The sequence below is a fragment of the Anarrhichthys ocellatus genome, unplaced genomic scaffold, assembly GCF_004355925.1.
Source record: "Anarrhichthys ocellatus isolate YVR2014 unplaced genomic scaffold, GSC_Weel_1.0 scaffold14, whole genome shotgun sequence".
Classification (NCBI taxonomy): Eukaryota; Metazoa; Chordata; class Actinopteri; order Perciformes; family Anarhichadidae; genus Anarrhichthys; species Anarrhichthys ocellatus.
In genome coordinates this window covers 3,177,414-3,198,761 of record NW_022280044.1, presented here as the reverse complement: position 1 = coordinate 3,198,761, position 21,348 = coordinate 3,177,414, and the positions used below count along the sequence as shown (strand labels likewise).

General features: G+C 42.2%; 1 protein-coding gene across 2 annotated transcripts in view; it reads left to right on the top strand.

Annotated features, from left to right (window-relative positions):
• The window catches only part of kcnh8 (potassium voltage-gated channel, subfamily H (eag-related), member 8), a 52,790-nt gene that overhangs the window by 22,822 nt on the left and 8,620 nt on the right, over positions 1–21,348 (top strand). For both annotated transcript variants that reach the window (XM_031853706.1, XM_031853705.1), the window contains exons 3-11: positions 1,576–1,707; positions 4,240–4,367; positions 6,201–6,438; positions 6,566–6,723; positions 9,480–9,684; positions 12,171–12,380; positions 13,905–14,104; positions 15,531–15,780; positions 20,605–20,819. In XM_031853706.1, coding sequence (XP_031709566.1) covers positions 1,576–1,707; positions 4,240–4,367; positions 6,201–6,438; positions 6,566–6,723; positions 9,480–9,684; positions 12,171–12,380; positions 13,905–14,104; positions 15,531–15,780; positions 20,605–20,819 — 1,736 coding nt within the window. The remainder of the gene's footprint in view (positions 1–1,575; positions 1,708–4,239; positions 4,368–6,200; positions 6,439–6,565; positions 6,724–9,479; positions 9,685–12,170; positions 12,381–13,904; positions 14,105–15,530; positions 15,781–20,604; positions 20,820–21,348) is intronic.

The window sequence follows — 21,348 nt, the reverse complement described above, 5'->3', positions numbered from 1 at the left end:
CACACACACACACACACACACACACACACACACACACACACACACACGCTGTGATTGAGTCATCACCAGGCAAGGAAGTGAGTGGGAGTGATGGGAGGGAACTCCGTGGGAATTCCCTTGCAATCAGCAATTTACTTGCAGTCTCTGAATAGAAAAGAATGAAAGGTAGACCATGACCGCTGCTTTGAGGATATCCATCTTACATAACAAGTATTTGAGGGTTAAGGTAAACGGTGACCAGATGACAAAAATATTAGCTGACCTTCGAATAAAGAATTCCTTAAATAAACAAACTATCAAAGAGGAAACACGAAAAATACCCCATATCTGATCAAACTACCAGCATGATGCCGATTAAACTGAATTTCAACCCCCGAGACGAAATGAAGGAGACCAGAAGTCAGACCACGTTGTTACCCAAATTGAAAAGGTGTATCATTTAAAATATGGTGGCCCATTGAGAACATATACAAGAAGTCGACTTAGTCACCGTGACGTCATTGGCTGGTGGACACTGTTTTGAAGCCTCATGGTCTGCATTTTGGCCGTCGCCATCTTGGCTTTTTGCAACCAGAAACGATACGAGAGGTTGGAGCTAATTACAAGCGAACGCTGAATAAGACATTTAAGGCGACCAAAAATCTTACAATTAACTTGATGAACTTAAAACGTACTGGGTTGAAGTTCTCAGAAGAAAACCTCAAAAAATCCCAGCGCGGAGAACACCGTGGTAGCGACCAGCCACTCACAAGGTAGATTCCTGGCAGCAAATTCTTACTGAATATTGGCTGATAACAAACTTTATTTCACATTATGATGGTTAGACTGTGTAATTAATCCACAGTTCACATGCGTGCCGAACCGTGAGGGGGACCGTTACACCACTATACACCAGCGTTGGCACATTAGCATTCATGTTAGAACATCTGTCTCTTACGCTGCTAGATGCTCGACTAACTTCACCAGCTAGTCGCTTTAACTAACTCGATGTAAACCAGGTTAAAGAGAGCTCCAACGTGCTTAGAGATGTTAAAATGCTCCATAGAGCAGAAGGGAACTGCAGAGCTTGGTGTTAGTTATCAGTGGGTTGGTCACTACAAGCGAACCCCGTTTACATTTAAACATCGTCATTTAATCTACTGTTAATATAAAATATTGATTTTAGCAGCTTTATGTATTAAAGACTAACTGAATGATGAACAAAATGATAATACATAATCAGTTTCCTTTCATATCTTTCTGATGAATCAAACTAAAACAAAGTGACATTAATGACCACAAGCACACGGACGCTGGTGCAGAAACACACATGCTGACCTGCAGTTCCTCTGAACAGCAATCCATTGAGCAGGAAACGGGACCTCAGAGATGGGCTGATCTTTTTCTGCGCCTGGGGAACAGCGACTCGGTCCATTTAAAGATCTGCTTCTCTGTAGGGACCTCCGACTGTAGAGAGGGTTACTAAAACGTCTGGGGATCAAAACTGTTCTGCTCCACACACACATGGTTAATCTACTCCGAGGGCAATCAGAGACGGTGTATAAAAATGTTAATACGTGTCTTTCTCTCTTTCAGCTGTGCTGTTCTGGTGCCTGCTGGACATTGTGCCAATTAAGAATGAGAAGGGAGACGTGGTGCTCTTTCTGGCTTCATTTAAGGACATCACTGACACTAAAGTCAAAGCCATCCACGAGGACAAGAAGGAAGGTCAGTATGAGTATGCATGTCTTGTGGAAGATGGGTTGTTATTGTTGTTGAATGGATTCTAATGGTTCCACTCACTATACGAAGCTCTAAAATGTTTACTCTTTGTTTTTAGTATGTGGATTTGAGTTATTGAGGCCACTGCTAAGTGCTACAAGTGCGTACCATTTTTTATCCATCAGACCAAATTGCTAGTGTAGTGCCGGCTATTTCGGACAAAAACAATCCTAAGTGTCCATACAAAGTCTGTTGCAACAGTGTTTGCAACCGGGTTTTGTGAGACTGTGGTGGGTAGACCCATGGGGAAAAGAAATGAAAAGGCTAGATCTATATGATGAATACATTAAAGCATCAATAATCATAATACAGTGATACAGGCTTACCGTACATATATGTGATAAGGGCCATTTTAATTAGTATACTCTTACTTTTGGCATTTTAAGTATATTTTGATGCTAATACCTTTTGTACTTTAACTTAAGAAATGTTCTGAAAAAAAAAATACATCCTGTCTCCTGAAATGTTCTTTATTTAACTAGGAGCACAATTTCCCCCTAACATTGACCAAAGTGCTCGGAGTGCCTCAACATAACATAAAACATAAAAAACATGAACATACTTGAGCTGCTATGTGTGGATGTTGTATTGAAAAAGCAGATATCGTAAGAAAACATGAAATAGTGAATATTTCCCATAATGTTCCGTAGTAATATTTTGTGACATGATGTTTAAAAAGTTATTCAGGTTGCATTAAATGTCTTTCAAAATGTAGCTGCAGTTGGAACGTATACAAACATAATTATTATGAGACAGGGTTGCTTAAAATGCACAGCCGGATGAGCCAAAATCGCTAGATTACAGTATAAAGACACATCTTTGTATTGTATCCTTCCTTCCAGGATTTTAATCATTTTCATCATTGTTAATACAAAGCAAAGTTGCAAATTCTGCCCTCAAAATCGATTTCCTCAAAAGGTTTAGCTTAAGGGCAACACCTAAGCTCAAGCCAAAAACCTCCTACAAAGCAAAAGGGAAGGTCAATGTGTGCGCATGTGTGGGTGCGTCTGTGGAGTCAGCAACCCTGACTTTACTCATCTGCCTCCCCTTGATTTGCCTAATTACTCTCATTACTGTAAATAAAGGAGAACAGGAAGCAGAAAGTTATTTTCGCCCCCATAATGAATAGAAAAGGGAAGAGGCTGATGCAGCATGCCTTTAGACAGAGAATAATGGCTTTGAGTCGGACAAGCTAGGAAATGAAAATATGCTTTTAAATCTCACAAAACATTTACATTTTCATGCCTTGGCTTGTATAACGCCAAAGTTACAAAGTGCGTAGAGAAGAATTATATAAATGATGAATGGACAGATATAAACTCATTAAAGTTGTTTAGAAAGAGAAACATGAAGAACCTGGAGGTAAACAGACACTATGGCATCAGTGGGGCGTTTCCATCTGTACTGGGGAAGCCTTTCAAGGACGGACAGACACCTCGGATGCGACCCAGTTATAGTGTGGACAGTGTGTGCATAAGGGAGAAACCCAGTCTCCTCTCTTTTCACCCCGTCTCCTCTCCTCACCTTCTCTTCCTTTCCTCACCCGCTCACTCTCTCTCCATCACCTCTGTTTCTCCTCTACAGCTGCTTTTACACTACATTCCCACCTCCTCTGTTTGCCCTGCACGCCTGCATAAGCCCCTCCCCACCTACACCCCCCTCCTCTACCCCTACAAGAAGGGCTATAGAAGTGTAGGGAAATTCATTAGTTCTAAAAATAAGCACATCTCTGTCTCTGTGCTCCTGCCGTGCCGCGTCCCCCAAGGCCGCACCGCGTTATGGATGGGCCCTGTCTGGGGTCCGCGCGCACACTTTCCAAAAGGACACTCAAACACAGTTATCACTTCTTTTCTCCAGCTTTGTTATTGCCGTTATCCCCCTCAAGCCAATCTGGCCTCAGTCCTTTCCTGTGGGTTCAGAATGGGGCCCAGAACCCAGCAGCAATAAAGTGCCTTATCCCATTACCCATCTGCTCAGTTTGAACACTTCACTCCTACACCATCCACTTTTTTATCTACTACAATACACTTGGAAGAAATACACACGCAAGCCCACAAGCAAGCGCACACACACAAAGCCACCCGAGTGGCAATCAACCACAGAGAATCTACCACAATACACTTAAGTGCCTCTCTGCCCCAGTAGCGACTTATCAAAGCTGAAAATTGCACTGTTTAGCTGGAGATCGTGTTTTTACACAATAACCAATATTTATGGCTGAATAATGTAAATCACAACAGGTAACAGATGTTCTTTGACAATTACGAAAAGAAAATTCACTCAGGAATTGTTCAATTTGCTGAGAAATGACACATTTGTCCTGTTTCATATTCATGTTTTCTCATTCAGGGCGGGATATTGTGTATTTCATCCACCATAACTCCTGATTCAGTCATCAGGAGTTAACATTGGGGGGTAAAGTATTGTCGTAGGGGGGGGGATGTGCACTAACGTTTGTGTATTTGTGTGTGTTTACAGAGCGACGGCGCGGCAGGGTGAAAACAGGTTCTCACTTCAGCTCGGCTCGTCTGCGGAGTAGTACGGTGCTCTACCACATCTCTGGTCACCTCCACAGCAGAGAGAAGAGCAAGATCAAACTCAACAAGGTATCATCGGTCTCTTCAAACAACAGGGCAAGACTTAACAGGGTGAAAGATCACTCAAGCGTGGTCGTGGGTGGACTGTAACATAGGAAATGAGAAGCTCAATGCTGCTATTTGAAGCACAATGGACACAATCAAAGGACTAAAGGGCAAAACTTGATAAATATTGTGTCTGCAGGTGGAGACGGTCTCTTAAGTCGCACTGACTGATGCTCTTCATCACAATTACATTAAATGAGCAAGAACAGCAATTGTTTGTAGCATCAATTTAAGCAAACCAAACCAAAGATCTTTGCGACCAGAAGAAAAAAAGATATTCATTATGATACAGTCCAAATGTCTGAAACAAAAGTCATGATTTAAGACATTATAGGTCCAGCTAGCATTACTGTGATGTCTCTGGCTCTCACTCACCTTAGGTGAAATGCATCCTTTCTCATGTTTGGAGCCAGAAGTTTAAATGATTATTGGCCACTTGGGGGCGGCACAACAAGCTTTAAACACAACATATTATCATATTGTAAATTAGTATGACAAACGTGTTTTACCTATTGTTGCTGGAAGAAGACACAAAGCAACTTTAGCAGTGAGTCAGAGTCCTGACAAATGAGAAAAGTCTTTCGACCACTACAAAAGCGTTGCCACCTGCCCACCAGGATCTAAACTAATGCACATTCACTCACACTCACACACACACCAATGGCACAGCCTTCAGGAGCAATTTGGGGTTAAAGGACACTTCGACATTCGGTGTGAAGGAGCCGGGGATCAAACCATCGAGGTTGTGATTAGAGGACGACCCGCTCTTCGTCCAGCTCATGAATTTATATTCGCTCTCCTTTAGCCCTGTTTTGGTGTTCACCTACTGCTGAGGCAATCACCTGGCTGTTAAGCTGCCTAATGCTCCATTACAGCGTGTTCACTCGTTAGTCGCTAACTATGTCAGCCGGTTGATGCTAAGCATGTAGCATAAGGTACTTAACCTTTTCACTCAAAACAGCTGCTTTCTGCAGCTAGAGACAAGGCTGACGAGAGCCGAGAGTGTGTTTAAAAAAGTAAAGTCCCAGACAAATAGCATGAGCTTAAATAGCTTGTAGTTAGTTCTTTTTTGTGATTGAGGTGCTTAATTTTATATTTAGTAATTTATTCAACTAATATTGTTGAATATCAGTTAGTTAATAGCTACATTGCAGTTAAACATCATTTGAGTCCATGTCTTTGAACTGCAATTAAACACAACTCAACCACAAGTTTAACCAGCTAATTAAAAAAAAGCAGTTAGCAGTTCTTAATTATGTTATGAATGTAGCCCGTGGAATTAGATGCCACACTTATTATTATTATTATTATAGATTCAGGTTCTTGGATTCAAATAAAAAACAAAATGCCCAAAACTTCAGGACGGGAATCCCGTAAGTGCCTAAATCAAACCATGTCGTCAGTTAACGTTTTATACGTATTTGTACTGGAATGCATCACAAGAAATGTGTGTTTTTTTACCTTCTACTTTCACAGAACCGTCCACAGTGAGACTGTGACGGCCTCTTAATTACGATCTGCTTTACTTTTACCTGGATTTAAATAATATTTCACTCAGAAGAAAACGAGAAAGAACACTTTGAGAAGTATGCTAAGTGGAAAACTACATCTGAATAGATTTACCACCTGGTTACATAAAGAAAGCTGGTTTTATGTGTTTTAAATTATATTTCTTGTCTACTGGCCTTATCTTGGTTTATCCTTGGGTGGCTCCACGATGGGGTGGGACCACCAAAACAAAGTAAGTGGAGGTAACTTTTTGCTACTTTATCTGTGTTCTTATCCTGTCCTGTCCAGAATGTGTTTGGGGATCCGCCTGCTCTGCCAGAGTACAAGGTAGCAGATGCCAAGAAATCGAAATTCATCTTACTCCACTACAGCACGTTCAAAGCTGGTTGGGATTGGCTGATTCTACTCGCCACCTTCTACGTGGCTGTGACGGTGCCCTACAATGTGTGCTTCATCGGCGATGATGACGACCTGACCCGCAGCACAACTGTCAGTGACATCGCAGTGGAGATACTGTTCATCATAGGTCAGTTTCACAATTGGAGACCTGAGAATCATAAACTAGCTCAATCTAATTTAAGTGCAATTATAGAGGAATAACAACCAGAATGTACAATAACCAAACCCCCACCCCCATTTGTCTTTCCTGCCAGACATTGTTTGTAATTTTCGCACCAGTTATGTCAGCAAATCGGGCCAGGTGATCTTTGACGCTCGGCAGATCTGCATCCATTACCTGACCACATGGTTCGTCATCGACCTGGTGGCCGCGTTGCCCTTTGACCTGCTCTATGCCTTCAAAGTCAGCGTGGTGAGTAACAATTGGCTTGGTGCTTAACCCCCAATGTTTAGAACATAATCAGTCGGCTACTGTACATTCACGTTATAAAGTGCAACACCTCCAGCACATTTGACATTTCATGAGAATAGATTGCATGGACTGTTTCCAGCGCTGCTCGAGCGCCTCTTTGATTCTGCGTATTGATTCCACAAACTGTACAAGGGCTGAGAAAGCAATCAAACCTGTATCGTTAAAACCTTTTTTTCTTCTCTGGTTGACTACATGGGCCCCTTAAGAGTTCTTGAATGTTGGAAGAAACGGAGATCTGGAGCAATTAGGTAGACGTTCTTGTCTTGTCTGTGGTTGAATGATATCACCCACTGCACAGTCAGGGGGCTTTGATGGGTTGCTTATGGAAGTTTTTGCTTTCCAGCCTCTAATGTAGGAAAATAGAGGCTGTTTCCACTCACTCAATCACTGTAATGCAGACCTTCGCTCCAGGCGAAGGTGCCTGCATTACATTACATTAGCGACTGGGCCACAAGTTCCCCTGCCGCCGCCAGGCAGAGCGCCAGTGGCCAGCAGTTGCTGAGCGTTCTGCGTGATGTCCTCTCTCAGGACGGAGCATTTAGACTGATGTCCCCTTTGAGGACAGAAGCCATCTTTCACGAAAATAAGCCAAGGGGCCTCGGCGCTGTCCCTCCCTGGTGTTTTGTTTTTGTCGTATCTCTGTCATCTTTGCTTTTTTCCACACATTTCCTTTTTCATATTTTCCTATTTCCCAGATAATCCCCTCACCTGACCGTCAGGTTTCTTCCTTTTTTTTGTGTGAGCAGCCGCACATTTTGAAGTGTCTCACAAAAAAATAGTGAAAGGACCATTTGAATAAAATCATCCCTTTGACAATAAATAAATAAAAAAGTAAATATTTGATATTTTTAATCAAATTAATATGTATCTGCTTGTTTTTTGTTGAGGTAGTTTACGGGTGCTAAAGTAGTATTTTAAGGAACAACGTTGCTATTAAACAAAACTAAATAGGATGGAAATGCAGGAAGTGTCGTGGTTGAGGTTGTCCTGCTCCCGAAATTCTGCAAGGTAGAGCTTCAATTGGAGAACAGTGTTATGAATGCCTATTGGCCCAATGCTACTGCATCAATGAATTAAATTAAAATAAATATGATCAGTCACATTGCTCTGATTGGCTTGTAGCGAGGCTGCAGGGGCAGAAATAATGAGTAATTCTGTTAAGTCTTGTGCATTCAAATTAAAAAGCAGAGGCAAAGTATGTCAATCAAGTAGCGAAATGTAAAGTTCACACCTGATGAGAAGATGAAATGCAAATGTGAGTGGCAGGGGTGAGATAGAAGTGGGAGGGGGAAAAAGTTGAAGGAGAAAGTAGCAGGCGGCGTATGTATTGCTGGGTGGATTGCTTACTGCTCGTGCTGTTGGAGGAGAATGGGACGTGGTGCAGCCTGCTCTCTCCATAGGTGTTGATAGATGGTGGAGAGGAGATGGAGCTTCTCCCCAGGGCTCAGCAGGAGGCTTCATTACCCCTCGAGCTGCACCAGTTCTCTATTTCTCACAGCCAGAGTGTGGAAAACCCACCAGAAAACATACTGGAAACACAGACACAACCTCTGATCAGGACTGTTCTCACATCTCCTCCTCTTAGCTTTGTTTAAACGCGCTGATTGTGTAATTCTCTTTCTCACACACACATTTCCACTCTCCTCTTTTGCCATCCTTACTTTGTTGCCCATGTCTAACTTCCCTGTCTAGTTATTATAGTTATTACATTATATATTCCTTTTCCGTAGAATATCCGCCCCACTTTTTCAGTCTCCACCTGTCCCCAGTCACCACCCCTACACACACACACACTACACAAATACACACGCGACATACATCCGTGTGAGTATATATGTGTATCTCCGATGGGAATACACGATGGCAAGCCCCAAATGATAGACTGTCAGTGGAGATAGCCTGAGGAGCAGGTGCACAATAGATGACCTTCACGTCACATCTACAGTGGGAAAGGAGTAAAAGGGAACTTTGAGGGAACATTGTGTGCGTAAGTCAGTCGAGGGAAGTTGTTTGAGTGAGCAAAGACAGAAGATGAAGGAGGCACGAGTAGAGAAATACTGTACGGTGATGGTAAGCATTGGAGATGAACAATTTTTTTTAAACCACACCTTTGAGCAATGCCTGATTGCTCTAATTGGTCGTTTTATAATCAAGGACTCCTGCATCAGAAAATCTTCAAAAAGATCATAATGTTGATGTATTTGCAAGCATTTGTCGAGGTCTAATTATAGAATATGAGAGAATATGAGCAGCCGCTAATGTTGGAGAGGACATGAAGCATGGTTAAGAGCTTTTCACCACTTCAGGCAGTGTTATTAGCGTGTGTGTGTGCTGGTTTATCACTCTTCCCCTGAGATTAACTGTCTGTAAAACAAGGAGACGATCGGCGCCTGCTCCTCACTTTCACAGTTTCTGTTTCTCTCTCTTCATATCTGCGTGTCTCGCTGACTTTGCCCTCAGCAGAACACCTTCAAATCTCAAGAAATGAAAAGGGAGTTATGTAGTTGTGATACTGAATCACTGCTTTGCAAGGAATACTAACCATGTTGCCCTCAGGAGCTATAGTTGTGGAGAGGGAGGTGAAGACAATGCTTTGTTTTAGTGGCACCTTCAATGTACGCCTCACAAATGATACCCGTGTATATGATAACATCCTTAGAATAAATTCACCCTGGGTCCTTGTTCTTTATCACCAGGTGTCAGTGGTCCACCTGTTAAAAACAGTCCGTCTGCTCCGTTTGCTGCGGCTGCTCCAGAAGATGGACCGCTACTCGCAGCACAGCACAGTGGTCCTGACGCTGCTGATGTCCATGTTCGCCCTGCTGGCCCACTGGATGGCCTGCATCTGGTACATTATCGGCAAGATGGAGATAGAGGCCAACGCCTACAACTGGGATATCGGTGAGTGAAGGAAAAATAATCCCCAGAAGTAAAAAAACACCTCCAAGTTCAGTTGTTGATCCATTCAATCACAAGATCCATTCTTCCATTACCACTGTTAAGCACCATACCAAAACCAGGAAGTGTATCTCCAGGATCTTAGAGTAGTGTTAGTGATTAGTGTTGCTGCAGAATGCGTCTTTGGTGAAGTGGACAACTCTAAGAATGGCTTTAGAAGGTATCTCGAGTGACCGCTTGTGATCAGATGTCACTTCCCTGCTGCAAATACACGCATACATCATTACGCGTGACAAAATGCATTGTTGTTTTTAACTGGCGGGAGGCTGCAATGCACTTCCCGTGTCTAGTCTGCAGGAAATTAAAAGAAGAAGAAGAAATCAAAACAATACAGACCGGCTCTAATTCTTAGCGTGTTCCAGGCAAACCAAACCACGCAAGATGTTTTACGCACTCCACGGGCTTTACAAAAATGTTGCACGTAGCGAGAAAGCCATCTTACACAATTTGATACGCACGTATGAGTACGTACTTCTGCTTACGCAAAGGACGTCAGTTCAACGTGGCACTGGACACGTTCACATACAGACTGCGAAAAGGATGTGGCCATACGTGGTTAAGACCACCTCCGAATGTGGTCTGAGGCATCGGATCTCAATGTGTCCACAATGCGTCTGGGGTTCATTCACATTTGCGATTGGATCGCCTAAGACGCATGTTAATAAATTCCTCAGACCCGCAGCAAGACTGGCAGTTTCTTTAAGGTATCTTAAATGGGCACTCAAAGCATGACATGCATACGGCTGTGCTCTTGATACACATGTATTTGTCTGTGGTTTTGTTTTACTTTATGCGTGCAGTAATGAAGCCAGATAATGTGGTTTCCTTTCATCTCCATTGTTCTATCCGAGGGATCTGTCATCCAGCGAACGCGCTCTGTATTGCATTTTATGAGCAATAATCTATGGAATAAATGACTCATGGCTTGAGGCTCAGAATAAAGGCTTTAAAGAGGAAATGTTTTTTATTGATCTTCTGGCATCAATAAAAGAATGCCAATTTGTTTTACATTTGTTAGCACATAAATCTCGCATGTATTCCATGTAAGAGAGACCCTTCCTTTTTCTACTCCTTGCATTTATGTGTGTTCCAATTTAATTTCTGCTTCATGTACTTCATGTGTTGGGCTCGTTGACACGTCAATACTCTGGTGAAGTTTCATAGCTCATTATTCCCAAAACAACAATGGTTCTGAAAAGCTATCAAAGCTTAAAACCTGCAGTTCTATTTTTTTTTTATCAAGGTAGATGTTTATGTACATGTTTCTGTTTCTGAAGATACACTGTAGTAATACGATAAGCCTCGTAGCAATCGACTTGACCCCAAATATTGTATTGAGAGGTCCCTGCTAATAACTATGTTGTTGAATCATCGTGCCTCATCAGGTTGATTGGGTGTTTGTCTTGGTTCCTCAATATTTCAGCTAACTGCTAAATTAAGATTTCCTCATCGATTTTATTGATTCCTTAAGTCTGTTGTAAAATCCGTATTGGATGGAAAATATAACAGCAACAATTACATCAGCTGTGTGTGTGTGTGCCCTTCCATGCAGGTGCTTGTGTGTGTTGTAAAATTGACTGAGCGTAATTCCCCCTCAGCATCCAGGTCCCTCGTATAATGAGGCACCCTGAGATCTCTGGTCAGTATCGATGAGCTGCGCTGCTTGCAATTACCTCGCCCCAATGTCTTCATAACTGTTTCCGGGTCAGCATTGACTGGGTCATGAGAACCATGCCGATTTTTCTCCACCAATTACTGCATTTCTGTGTCATAAAATAACAGGTCAGTGCATGAGGCAGGATTAATGTGTTGTATCCTAATTATGCATTTCTGATGCTGAACTGAGCGTTGAAGTCAGGCAGCTATGAGGGAATTCCATCCAATTACCATTCGTCAGTGTCTGCAGGAGACTCTCCTGGGATCAGCTGCTTGTCCGCACACCGCGCTGACCAGGGATCAGTTTTGGTTCCCAAGCATCTGATCTGCTTCCACTGTTAAGTGCGTCGTTCTAGATGTAGCACGGAGGAAAGCACTGCTCACCACAACTTCCTGGAAACAATGCTGTTAGCTTTGTCTGCATCTGTATGCTTCACTGCACTGCGCTTTGAGATGAACACTGCAGCTCATTGTAAAAAAAAAAACTAATTACATGGTGCACTTATAGTGATAGCATGGAGACCTTCAGGAATGCTAGAAGATTGGAAACTTTGCAAGATGGAAGGTTTTGTAATAAGGCACCTTTTGATTCTTTACAATTACTATAGATTCTGCTCAGAACAGATACGTTGTCCTTATATTCTCGCAAGTTTGCCTCTTAATGACCATACTCTTGTGATCATGTTACTGTAAAACACAATGAGAGTGCATTAGATACCAGCTATAACCATCCATCTCTCCTTCTATCCTTCACTGTCCCCATTTAAATACAGGATGGCTCCATGAGCTGGGGAAGCGCCTGGAGTCGCCGTACTATGCCATAGGAGCCGTGAACGGGACCGGCAGCGGCCCCGCCATCCGCAGCGTCTACATCGCCTCCCTCTACTTCACCCTCAGCAGTCTGACCAGCGTGGGCTTCGGCAACGTGTCGGCCAACACTGACATCGAAAAGATCTTCTCTATTTGCGTCATGCTCATAGGAGGTACACAGAATGCACACATCAGCATTCACGTGCATGTTGTGTTTTCTATAAATCAAATTTGTTTTTTAAGGTCACATTACTTTTGGGTCCACAGTGATTTTACAGCATATACAATCATACCGTATAATTATATTTACATCTACATGCTAATCCATGATGTCTTGGTTTAATGATTCAATAGTAATATGGACACAATCCGATTCCAATAAGACATGTAGACATTTTTTTTTCTTCCAGTGGCAAGTATTAAACAGACCTTTGCAAGATGGTCGGATCCAGCTAAAACTGGATCGTTACTGTAAGTTTAGATTTTGGGGATAAATAGAGGTTGCCGTGGCGGGGGTTTTCCCTGTGGATGCTCCCCACACTGGTTCGGCTAAAAAGTTAAATGTCTCTGGCTGCCTGGGGGCAGTAGAAGTCACAGATGCAGACCACACACACACACACACACACACACACACACACACACACGCACACACACATCCCGTCCCTGTGTGTTCACGCAAAATGAAAACCAACACAAAACACCAGCAGAGGATAGGTCAAACCCAATGGGTTTGTAGAAGGAATTTAGTAACTGTATGCCTAAAGAGGATCAATGGCACATGTCAGAAAAAGGAGTTAGTGACACCACAGTGACACTTGACATGTAGTCTGTGTTCAGATGTGTGCAATGTACCTGCGACGCAGCTGGAAACTGAATGAGATTAGGAGAATACATTATCTAAAGGCGTCTAAAAGGCAGGTATCTGTCATACCAATTAAATCAGCTCCGCTCAGTCCCAACACTGATGTTCCCGTCTGGGAGGTTGCAGGACATGAATGTAAATACAATTTTCAGCTGGTTGACTGGTTTGTCTGGTTATTTCCCAAACATGGACAAGTCTGCTGTCAGTAGATCGGCGCATTTTATAAATAAAGAGAAAACTGTGGTGTCGGACAAATTGCTGGCAAATGCAGGAAGGACAGCAGGCAGAAAATCGCCGTCTGTGTGAATACGTAACTTAACAGATCTTTAATATCACTGCTTCATATAGAGCACGATAGATCTGATCATAATTACATGTGTGTATTCTGTTAAGTTGATATGTTGCTTGGATGCATTCTTATTCCTTCAGCTGCACTCTGGCGGTGTGACTTGTGAGCAAGTAAAAAAGTAAATATAAAAACATAATTCAAAGCAGTAAGAAGGTTTACTTCCATACTTTATAATCTCCCACAGCATACATTACAGTAACCGGAGCAAAGTAACGCTGCATCCAGTTTGTTTCTGTAAGACACGACTACAACATGTCCCACTGCAACGCATATTCATTTTTCATCTCCGTACCGAGCTTTGATTGGTCAGTAGGCGGTGCTTTTATACGAGTTATCTCCAACATAACCTGCTCCGGAGCAGGTTCCATGTAACCATGCTAATCTATCCAGGTCAGAAGTGAACCTCCATCGTGGAACTGAAAATTATCTCTCCCCTGTCTAACTCTCCCTTCATCCATTTCCTGTCCTCTCCTTCTACACCTGCAGCACTGATGCACGCATTGGTCTTTGGTAATGTGACAGCCATTATCCAGAGGATGTACTCACGGTGGTCCCAGTACCACACCAGAACCAAAGACCTCAAGGACTTTATACGTGTCCATCACCTGCCGCAGAGCGTCAAGCAGCGAATGTTGGAGTATTTTCAGACCACCTGGTCGGTCAACAACGGCATCGACTGTAATGAGGTACCACACGCACACATATACACACTTACATCAGTATAAATCCTCACCCTCCCTTTTCTGTTAACTCCTGTTTTTGCCAGCATACAGGGATCAATAATTCATCTGAAAGATCACATACTTCTCAATCCTCATCATCCACATTCAAACCCATCATACAAGTGATAATATGATCAATACTACATGATCCTCATCAATGTAAGAGCATCAATCTTTCCCTCAGCACTGACTGACAAGGAGGGGACAGAAGACAAGAACAGAAAACGGTCTTACATGGTCATTTGTGGATGACAGGATATTTTGTAACCTGGGGGTTGAAATCCTTGAAGAGGTTTATTTCTAGGTTGCTTGTAGTTGAAGTCACACTTGAGTGCAACGTACGATGAATGTATGGAAATTGGAGATGTGTGGGGATCTAGGTGACATGATTCCAGGACCATGCATGTCAATACACATGAAACTGGGACAACAGGACATGGCACTGAACAACATAAACAACATTATGGCATGAGGACAGCTCAGAGAATAGACGAACAGAAAAGGAGGGGGAACAACACCATTTCTTGACAAACCGAGGGAAAAGGAGGCAACCAGTTAGTAGTCTAATAGCAGCTCATCCCTCCAGGCTGTGAATGCCTGCGAGACAGCTGTCAGAGCCCAGACCAGCGCTGAGATGGAGTGAAGATGATGAATCCCAGACAGATGAATTATAGATGAGCCTGTTGATTAAAGTCAGCCCGGCTCTGATGACTCATTGATCGACTCTATATGACGGTGAGCTCCAGATCTTAGTCCCGCCAAAGAGACGTACAGACTGGTGATATTCAATGATTTGACTTGTCTTTTTTTAACTGTGAGACGGGCCTTTTCAGATCGTATTTGTGTGTTGCTTGTGTAGCAACTTTGTATTTGTGTTGATTTATACAGCAGCATATTAGAAATATTCGTGATTCAGTATCTTTTAACAGACATGCCTATTCTGAGCTAATATCAAGGTGTTAGGCTCTAACGAGTTCTTAAATGTATTGCATCTTTACGATAGCACATAAAAAACCAATCGTGTTGGTTTTGTTTACAACAATGTCCTGGAAGAGGGAGGTTTTTAAATTTTGTAGGAAGTTTTTTCTCACTATCTTAGGGTCTAAGAAAATAAATAGGGTTTTGTGTGTTGTGTAGATTGTAAAAACGCTCTCAGGCAAACAATTGACTTTGGGCTATGTGAATAAACTTGCCTTGACACTAATGTTTCCTGTGGTACAATAGCTTAGGAATCAAATCAAAGGCAACCGAGGCTGGAAATGTAATCACTGAGTTGCAGCATGGCTGTGCTTTCACAGCTGTCGTGCTCGCCACACTCTTGCCTCATTCTCTCTCTCTCTCTCTCTCTCTCTCTCTCTCTCTCTCTTTCTTCCTCCCATCATCTTTACAGCTGCTGAAGGACTTCCCGGACGAGCTGCGATCCGACATCACCATGCACCTTAACAAGGAGATCCTGGAGCTGTCGCTGTTTGCCTCTGCCAGTCGCGGCTGCCTGCGCTCCCTCTCGCTGCACATCAAGACGTCCTTCTGCGCTCCCGGAGAGTACCTCCTCCGACAGGGCGACGCACTCCAGGCCATCTTCTTTGTCTGCTCCGGATCCATGGAGGTTCTGAAAGACGGCATGGTGCTGGCCATCCTGGGTACGATAAAGGAATGTGAGGGGAAGAAGGATTATAGTTTTACAAAGAAACTCTTGGCAGCAAACTTCATATTAAAGCTCTGCGCGGCTTATTGTGATAACGCTGGCAAATGAGCATCATTGTTTAGAACTAGGAGCATCACTATAGCCTAAAGGCTACAGCTAGAGCCTATTGTTATTAAACTCCTGGAAAAGCAACCCTAGATAGATGCAAATTTATTTCAATATTATGTTCTAGCAGCTAGTCAAAGACTTACCTCTGCATGCAAGATGGGGGAGCTGGTTTAATAATTAGGTGAGATGTTGAAAACAGACACAAACATTCAACCCCAGATTGTGTTATATTATATACTATATATATATATATATAAAGTATATATTATGTTATATACAACATTCAGAGCATCCCATGATTGTGCAATCCCATACAGGTTAATCCAGTCCAGTCTATGTCTGGCAGATTATGGTCAAGTCTGTTCTACTGCATTGTAATTCAGTCCTGTCCAGTTCAATCTCTGTTGTCCGGTTCAGTCGAGTCCATTTCATCAGTCCATTTCATCGGAGTCAGGCAATTTCAGTTTCATCTAGTCTAGGCCAGTTCAGTGCTGTCCGGGCCAGTCCATGGTGGGTGAAATCAGTCCTTATAGGCTACTCAAAGCCACCATTGGATGCATTTTTCAGTTGCAGTGTTGAATTAATATTTGATTTGCAAAGGCAGCAGCTAATTACTATTATATCACCTGCCAGCATTGACTTGTTTGCATTTTACAGAAACAGAATAATCCTAAGTGCATTTCAGTGGTGGTATAACCCTGGAATCAGCAATTCCAGATAGCTGTGATTCTAAAATAGAAATGTGCTTCTCATTAATGGAGAAACGAGGTTGTAAAACATTTGCTAAAGCTGCAATTCAGCTCAAACAAAGAAAATATGTTTGGGTGTCTTCAGTCATTATACTATAATAATCATGATGATTAAAAATAAGAGTTGTGCTATTAATGCAGTAGAGGTCATTATGTGAAGTTCTAATGGAAGGAAATTTAATTAGATTGTATGGAAGAAAGGACTGTTGAAAGAAACAACTGACATTTTTTTTTATATACGTATTTATATTTAACTAGATGAAGAAATTGGTCCAGCAGACACTTCGACCACAGCAGATGGACTGCTTAGAATAGATGATAATCTCGTCACTGTGTTTGCAACCAAATGCATATTTGTAATATCAAAAGCTCTTAGGTTAGCATAAAGACTGGAAGCAGTGGCAAACAGCTAGCCTGGCTCTGCCCAGAAGAATCTTTCTAGTACCGTTCTCATCTTCATTAAAAAAACTACTTGGAAAATTGGTTTTGGAACTAATTTAGTGCTGCTCTTCTCACAGAAAATGATCTGTCATCATCACACCCTTCCTTCAATACATCTGCACACATTTCTACCTGGTGGAGAATTTCCTGTTTAAGTTATGCACACACATTGTGTGATAGTCTGAGTATGTAATGAAAAGCCCCATAGCCATCATGCAGGTCTCTTGGTGCTGAATGCATCTGAAACAAGATGCGAACACCTCGCAGTCTAGTTTCCAACCACTCACATCTGCTGTGTAACACAACCTCTTGTAAAGAGTGACCTTAATGGCTTTTGCTATCTGACCTTCATGACACAGAGTTATAGAACAATCCGGCACGGCACAAGCATGTGTGTGTGTGTGTGTCTGAGAGAGTAAGTGAAAGTAAGACAAAGCAAGACATATCTGAATCTGAACCTCCATTCATCACTTTGTCTCTATTGGTGCAGCGCTTAAACTTTTATCTCTGTTTTGTGTGTGTGTGTGTGTGTGTGTACGTGTGTGTACGTGTGTGTGTGTGTGTGTGTGTGTGTGTGTGTGTTGTTTGTTTCTGCTTTCTCTCCTTGCTTATTTCTCCTTTTGCAAAAAAAAGTGTGCATAATATGGCCTGCATGTAGTAGATGGAATTGTTTACTAGTGTAAAGTGTTGTTTGTGTGTGTGTGTGTGTGTGTGTGTAGGCTTGACAGGCAGAGAGCACTGTGTGCTTGCCTGTTGACTGTGCAGGAGGTCAGGTGGCATCAAGTGTCTGACTTAAGGAGAAAAAATCAGCGTTACTCTTTCCTGTGTCCTCTTCTTTGTCACAACACAAGTCTGTAGCCACAGCTCAGAACCTCCTAGTAGAGAGTGTTTGAGAGCTAGAGAGGCCATGTTGAGAGAGAGGGTGAGTAAAAACTGTGGTTGGTGGAGAGAAGAGAGAATGACCGAAGTAGAATCTCTGAAACAAATGAAACAACTGGATTGAAGGTAAAGGGATAGCGTGAAAGAAAGAGGAGGGGCTGCAGGATGAGAGGAACAGATAAGAGAAAAAAAAGGAGAGAGGGAGGAAAGTTGAGAGTGAATTTAAAATACACAAGAGACTTCAGCTGAGTTAAGATGTGGAGGGGAAGGAAAGAAGGGGAGGAAGGCGGGGGCAAATATTTGAGAATGGAATGAAAGAGGAAGAACAAGGAGGAAGAAAAATATGGAAGGAAAACAGGTATGAAGGAAGGAGGGACAGAGGAAAGGAAAGGAAACCCAATGGAGTAAAGAAATATGGGAAACATGGAGGAAGCATAGAAAGAAGTGGAATGGAGGAAGAAAGGAGGAGAAGGAGGACCGGAAAAAGAAGGAACGCAGTGAGCAAAGAAGATATGACGGAAATGTGGACAATGGAAGAAATTAAGGAAGGAAAGAAAAGAAAACCAGAGAAAAGAAGAAGGTAAGGAAGCAAGGAAGAAAAGATAGGAAACAAAATAGAGAAATGAGGAAGGGAGGAAACAGGGATAATAGAAAAAAGGACTGGAGGAAATAACAAAAATATGGAGGAATAAAAAAAGGAACGAAATAGGGGGAAAGACAAGGAAGGAAAGAATGAAATGAAAACAGGCAGAAGGAAAGTAAGAGGACAGAAAACACAGGGAAGGAAGCAAGAAAGTATGAGGATAAAGGAACGTAAACAAGGAAAGAAGCAGCAAAGAAGAGAGAACAGAACGGACGGACAGTATTGAAAGTGAAGCAGATGTGAGGAGGAGAGAGGAATCTAGAAACAGAGGGAGGGAGAGAAGTAATGGTTGAAGCAAGGAATGGACTGAGAGATAGGCGCTAAAGAGAGAGAGAGGGGGAGAGAGAAGGGGGGGGACAGTCACGACTGCTGCTCCATCAGCTTCGGTGAAATTGAACAGCGTTCACGGTTCACAATGACCATAATGAATATTTTATCACTGCTTAAGGGGCATTAACACTAACGTGGTACTTCGTACAGCTTCATTCTGTATGAGAACAGGAAACAGCTGTCAGCACAACTTCATTCACAGACTCAAATTTACTAAAAACAGTAAGAGTGATTATGGTTTTTAAATAATACTGTAAATCGTTATATTCTGTACATTGTACAGTCTACTTAATTCTTAGTTTTAGTTTTTTTGGTGGTATGTAAATTCCCCAACAATACCTAATGAGTTTCATCTCGTTTGCTTCATCAAGTTCTCAATGCGTTCAGATGACCAGTTGTGCTTTTAACATAATCTGACAAGTGTCAGATTGATGGGCAACAGACAGTAGCATTAGTGTAAGAAGTGTAAAGAAAAGCTTCTTGTCAGCTTTATTTTAATGTATTGTGAAAAAAGCTGCAACAAGTTAAAATATAACTTACAGTTGCCTCAGCTACAACTGAACCACAACAGTCTCAGCTGGAAAAAGCATAAAATACAGTGACCTCAAATGATTGTGGAAGGACGGTCTTGATGCCAATTTCATTTCCTCATGTTTTCCTCAGTTGTGACTGTCTGGTCTTAGTGGAAGGAAATAGGCCATGTTACAGTCAGGAGAGCAGGGGAAGCACACAAACAAAAGCAGGCTGACGGGAGCAGTTGAATGATTCAATAAACAAGAGGCTTACAGACTGTGAGTCTAAGATGCACGCAGGTAACGGCACGCAGGTAACAAACAACCAAAATTCCATACAGCAACAACAACAAAGGAACTGGGCTGGTTTAAATAGTGACCAACTGATGGGGAAGTGGGAACAGGAGCAGCAGGTCAGGTGACCGTAGGGCTAACGAGGGACAGGTGAAACTAATCGGGGCGGGGCAGACGATGGAGGCCAGGAAGTGAGGTGATATGAAATTAGAGGCGACAAAATAAAACAGAAAACACTAAATATGAATGAGTGACTTGAAAGTTAAAAAACATAACCCAAAGGCAGGGCAGATTATGGCAGACCCAAGAGAGGAATTGTATCATTTATTGCTTAATAATAAATCTTTTTATTAATACGTTGTTGGTCAGTTTTAATTATTAATATGAACTTGTTTTGGGTAGCCAGGCTGGTGTTAATCCTCTTCTAGCATGACACTTGCTTTGTCTTTGTAGCTTTTTAGTTCATCAATGAATCATTGGACCACTAATTAAATCATATTGACATTTACAACTGCAGACTTGGTGGATTGTAAAAAAAGTAATCCTTTGTTAAAGTCATTTATCATAGCGATGGACTTAAGTGACATACCTGTGGAATTAATATATCTGTTAGTTATGTGTGCAGACATGAGGGCAGGAGGACAGGTGTTTTTCTAATGCCGCAGCATCATGTTGATCCAAACACCTTCACACACTCCAACCTGCACTCTCCCAGAGAAGCTTTTTAATAAATGGAAGATCTGAAACATGTTGCAGAGTCTACATTCGAGAAACTACATCCTCATACCCTTTTACCAGAGAAAAATCTGTATACTGTGACCCCTTACTCTGACCCATGTCCATGTCTCTCTCTCTCTGAGCAGGTAAAGGCGATCTGATCGGGGCGAACCTGTCCTTAGATGACCGAGTGATAAAAACCAACGCGGACGTGAAAGCCCTGACCTACTGTGACCTGCAGTGTGTTAACCTCAGGGGGCTGTACGAGGTGTTGGATCTTTACCCTGAATACTCGCAGCGCTTTGTCCAGGACATCCAACAGGACCTCACATACAATCTGAGGGAGGGACATGAGACCCATGTAAGTACATCCAATAAGTATCGATTCTCCAAGTCGCCAAGTTGCTGCTGTCTCTGAATGGTATCAATACAGTATAACCGAGGTTTACTGTTATTGTTTTTTTGCAGATTCTTTCAAATGAGCAGCTTTGTTAATCACTTGGTTTTCCACTTGATTTCATGTCCCTATGCACCGACAATTATACCGTGTGGAGTGTGGAGTAAATACAAATGCTGTGTTGATTATGCACCGGACTCTCATGAAGAAACACAACAACAACAAAAAAATGTAATTTTATTGTTCACTTTTGTATTCTATTTTGTATTGTATAACTTTTTTCATCAGATTTTTACCATTGTTTTGATAATCTACATAAACTATGATAGTTCCTGATATATTTATTTTTTTGGATTGGAAAAAAAAATGAATGAGCCCTATAAGCCCACCAATGCATGCCAATTTCTCTTTATAATGAATGAAGGTCCTGCAATAATGTGTGAGAATGTGTGTGTGTGTGTGTGTGTGTGTGTGTGTGTGTGTGTGTGTGTGT